Source organism: Sinocyclocheilus rhinocerous, unplaced genomic scaffold (genome assembly GCF_001515625.1).
Source record: "Sinocyclocheilus rhinocerous isolate Xijiao unplaced genomic scaffold, SAMN03320098_v1.1 scaffold2447, whole genome shotgun sequence".
Classification (NCBI taxonomy): domain Eukaryota; kingdom Metazoa; phylum Chordata; class Actinopteri; order Cypriniformes; family Cyprinidae; genus Sinocyclocheilus; species Sinocyclocheilus rhinocerous.
Window position 1 is genome coordinate 4,304 of NW_015624601.1, and position 3,963 is coordinate 8,266.

General features: G+C 35.3%; 2 protein-coding genes across 2 annotated transcripts in view; one reads left to right on the top strand and one right to left on the bottom strand.

The window, feature by feature from the left end:
* The first annotated feature begins 838 nt into the window (after positions 1-838).
* fabp1a (fatty acid binding protein 1a, liver) lies at positions 839-2,790 on the top strand. Its single transcript, XM_016559186.1, has 6 exons — positions 839-931; positions 1,141-1,213; positions 1,340-1,512; positions 2,330-2,419; positions 2,501-2,560; positions 2,705-2,790. The coding sequence occupies exons 1-5, from the start codon at positions 929-931 to the stop codon at positions 2,552-2,554; spliced, it is 393 nt and encodes a 130-aa protein (XP_016414672.1). The 5' UTR covers positions 839-928; the 3' UTR covers positions 2,555-2,560; positions 2,705-2,790.
* Positions 2,621-3,963, bottom strand: part of smyd1a (SET and MYND domain containing 1a) — a 20,071-nt gene continuing 18,728 nt past the window's right edge. Inside the window, exon 10 of the mRNA XM_016559177.1 lies at positions 2,621-2,810. Within this exon, the coding sequence (XP_016414663.1) occupies positions 2,676-2,810 (135 nt within the window). The 3' untranslated portion in view covers positions 2,621-2,675. The remainder of the gene's footprint in view (positions 2,811-3,963) is intronic.

Sequence of the window (3,963 nt, forward strand, 5' to 3'; positions counted from 1 at the left end):
AATACAATACAAATATTGGTATCGGTACTCGGTATCGGCAAGTACCAAAAATAAAAGTATCGGTATCGGGCGAGTACTGGAAAAAGTGGTATCGGTGCATCCCTAATTACAACTGTAAAATTGTAAACTGGGTTAAAATTATACCAACACTTTGCTTTTATTAAAATAAAAATAACATACTCTCACTGTCTAGATTTACTGAGTGCATTTTTCTGGTGTTTTTATTTCCAAATATGATATAAAATATGAAATAAAGTGACATGTGGCCAAGTATGGTTACCCATACTCGGAATTAGTGCTCTGCATTTAACCCATCCTAATTCAAACTATTCTTGAAACAATACCTTGTAAAAGGTAACATACAAAATATCAAAAAAGTGTAATGACTGAATTTTATTAGATTATAAATGGCATAGTCTGTAATACTGCAACAATGAAGAGTTTATGAAGTTCAGACAGATGACAGCTATAGGCCTTTCTGCTGGATTTGGGGTTTTGGGCTCTTGTGATTTATTGGTGAAAATCTGAACCAACATGAGAAGAAACTCATATCTGCCTATTGGTTGCAGTGATTTGTGAATGTAAGTAATGTGTTTAAAATATCTGACACATAAAACAGTGATGAACCACACGCCAGTGTCCGGTTTTCCTGAAGTGTTGATGAATATTATCTGAGAGTCATATGAAGATCATCAGCTGATGGAAATGTCTTTATTTCAGCATAACCTTTGGACATTTATTCCACACAGAAGCTTTTTTTCTCAGCGGTTTAATCATAATCTGTCTTTGTATAATCTTATTGTGCATTGATAGGTTTAAAGTCTGATGTAACAAACCCTTATTGAGCACAAATGCAGTGAAACCAGCCAGTCGAAGCCAAACACGGCATTTCTGCAGAGTCTTCTGAACCGGATCTGAAGAAACACTAATGGTGAGATTCAAAGTCTGCCCTCAAACTTTAGTTTATGTCGTTTTCATTCAGTGCTGAATTTGTGTGGAGTTTGATTGCTGATGACTGGAATAAAATCAGGCTTGAGCATCAAATAATTGACGCTTCCTTACATGTGATGAAGATGACATGGTTCGATGTCAGTGTGTAATCAGCTGTGATTGAACGACGATGCTGACGTGTGTCTGCAGCTGCTGATGGCTTTCAGTGGGAAATATCAGCTGGAGTCACACGAGAACTTCGAGGCGTTCATGAAGGCCATTGGTAAGAGAAAACGCATGGAACACACTACTGTCATCTGAGCGTTTGCTTGTGATTGTTGAGTGTAACATATTAACACTATTTAAGACATCATCTGTTTCATGAGTTTTCTCGTGTTTTCTGCTGCAGGGTTGCCAGATGATGAGATTGAGAAAGGCAAAGACATCAAGAGCATCTCAGAGATCCATCAGGACGGAAACGACTTCAAAGTGACGTTGACGGCGGGAACTAAAGTCGTCCTGTACTCGTTTACTGTGGGTGAAGAGTGTGAACTGGAGACCTTCACTGGAGAAAACGCGAAAGTAAGATCAGTCCACTATCATTCACGTTCTCAAAAACAGTATCGAAACAAATCACAGAATCAAAAGAAAAAAGATTGATATGTGCTGCCTAACATTTTTTTGAGGAAACCACAATGCGGTTTTTTTCTTCTTCAGGGTTCTTTTGTAACATTATAAATATTTAATGTTTCCATGCTGAATGAATGAATTAGCTTTCATTAAAAACCTCTCTCTCTTTGTATATCGGGATTATTATAGCTACTAAGTAGTTAATATATTGTAGTTAACTAAAACTAAAACCATAAAAAACATTACATTTTATTACTTAAAATAATTTCAACTGAAATAAACTTAATTTATTTCAGTTAGTTTTATTTCATCTAGTTTCTCATTTTCATTTAGTGTAATTTGATGTACTAAAATAATTAAAATTAAAACGGAAATATAAAATAATAAAAACTATACAGATATATATATATATATATATATATATATATATTTTATTCTGTGAATCTTACTGTGGACTGACTGTTTTGAAACTTATATGGTAGTTAAATAGTCCCTAGACCTCAGTTATTGTGAAAAAAGTCAGGAAGTTTCAGTTTTGACAATATGGGACCTTTAAGACAATCATTCTGTACAGTTATTTATTTATTGGCATAATGTTAATGAGAATTTAGGGGGGAAATGATGTCACAATGTTTAAATCTTAAAAGTTGCTTTAAATAAGCCTAATTTTCAATCAAAATATTTTTTTAAGTGTAATATGATCTGTCGGTCGTGAGATTGATGAGATGTTAAAGCTGTCTGTGTGTGTGTGTGTGTGTGTGTGTGTCAGACTGTGGTTCACATGGACGGGAATAAGCTGATGGTGTGTGTGAAGGGGATCGAGTCTGTGACGGAGCTGAACGGAGACACCATCATTAATGTAAGACACATAATAATCATCATCATCATCTCTGCACACCACCTGACGCTCAATCCCGTCTGCTGTCGCGTGTCGTTTCAGATCCTCACCTTCGACGGCATCGTCTACAAGAGGATCAGCAGACGCATCTCCTGATCAGACGTAGGTGATGTTCTCATGCACATCTCAGCTACATTCAATCAAAACAGCACAAAACAGAGATCTGCTGAAAATGCCTTTAATACTCTGCAGATTCAGGCACGTTTGAGGAGCTTGTTTATGAAGTGGTTTTGATTTGTTCTCCAGCGAGCATCATGGGTTTGTCGCTGAGCACGGCCTCCCTCATGCTGCGATAGACCCTCTCGTTCTGCTTGAACAAACACAGCTCCATCTCCGTCTGCGTCCGCATCACCTGAAACACACATTCACATTCAATCATGATCAAAGAAACGCTCACAGACCCATTCTCATGTGCTTCTTCACATTAAACATCCAGCTTTTGTGATAGATTAAGCTCAAGCTAAGGTAAGACACTGCAGGCAAAACCAGTTTGTTTTCAGTTTTTGGTCTGTTTTGCTCTATATTATATAGTCTTTTCAGATTAGTGGAAAGAAAACATCCAAAATACACATTTAGGTGTTTGTTTTATTGCAGTTTATCTATTTGAGTCTGTAGATTTCAATTCCAATCCATGTCTTTAAATAGTTTTTTCTCTTACATACAGCAAACTATGCAGTTTATCTATATTCTGAAGGTTTGTTCATAAATCATTCACACTGATTTATTCCTAAAAACATGGTGAAAATGTATTTGTTTTCTGTCTGTCGACAGTGATTAAAAGAGAAATCCAAAATCCCCTCTGGAAAAACCTCGAATATGTCGACAAATCAAACAAGAATTTGGCTTTATCCAATGTCCAGATTTCTGTACTGGAAATGTATGCAAATTAAAGCAAATTTAATTAAATAATTCCTCATTTGCATAACACAACATATCAGAAAACCCATAATATAAAACGTAATGTCTTAATGGACTGTGATCAATCAACTGGGGAATTAGATTTCTATAAGTTTGACCTTTTCACCTGTGGTGTTCTGCCTCGAAAACAAAGTTTTCATTGGAATATCATATTCATAATCATTACAACTGTAAAATTGTAAACTGGGTTAAAATTATACCAACACTTTGCTTTTATTAAAATCAAAATAACAAACTCTCACTGCCTAGATTTACTGAGTGCATTTTTCTGGTGTTTTTATTTCCAAATATGATATAAAACATGAAATATGATGCATGTTTTAAAAAGACATCATGCACAAACGTTAAGGTCTTCCGAAGTTATCTTAATCTATAGTAAGTAAACTAAATTAAACAGTCAGTACGTTTACATGGACAACAATACTCCGATTTTAATACGATTAAGACAATACTCTGATTAAGAATCTACCATGTAAACAGAGATTTTTGATTACGTTAATCCAGCTAAAGTCATAATCGAAGTAAACAGAAATCGAATTAAGACATGTGGAGTGTTCCTATTTTAGTCGCATTACTGAAGTGCAGTA

Coding starts and splice junctions, on each gene's coding strand:
- fabp1a (XM_016559186.1), top strand. Junction 1,214..1,339: donor GGCGTTCATGAAGGCCATTG/GTAAGAGAAAAC, acceptor TTTCTGCTGCAG/GGTTGCCAGATGATGAGATT. Junction 2,420..2,500: donor ACGGAGACACCATCATTAAT/GTAAGACACATA, acceptor GTGTCGTTTCAG/ATCCTCACCTTCGACGGCAT.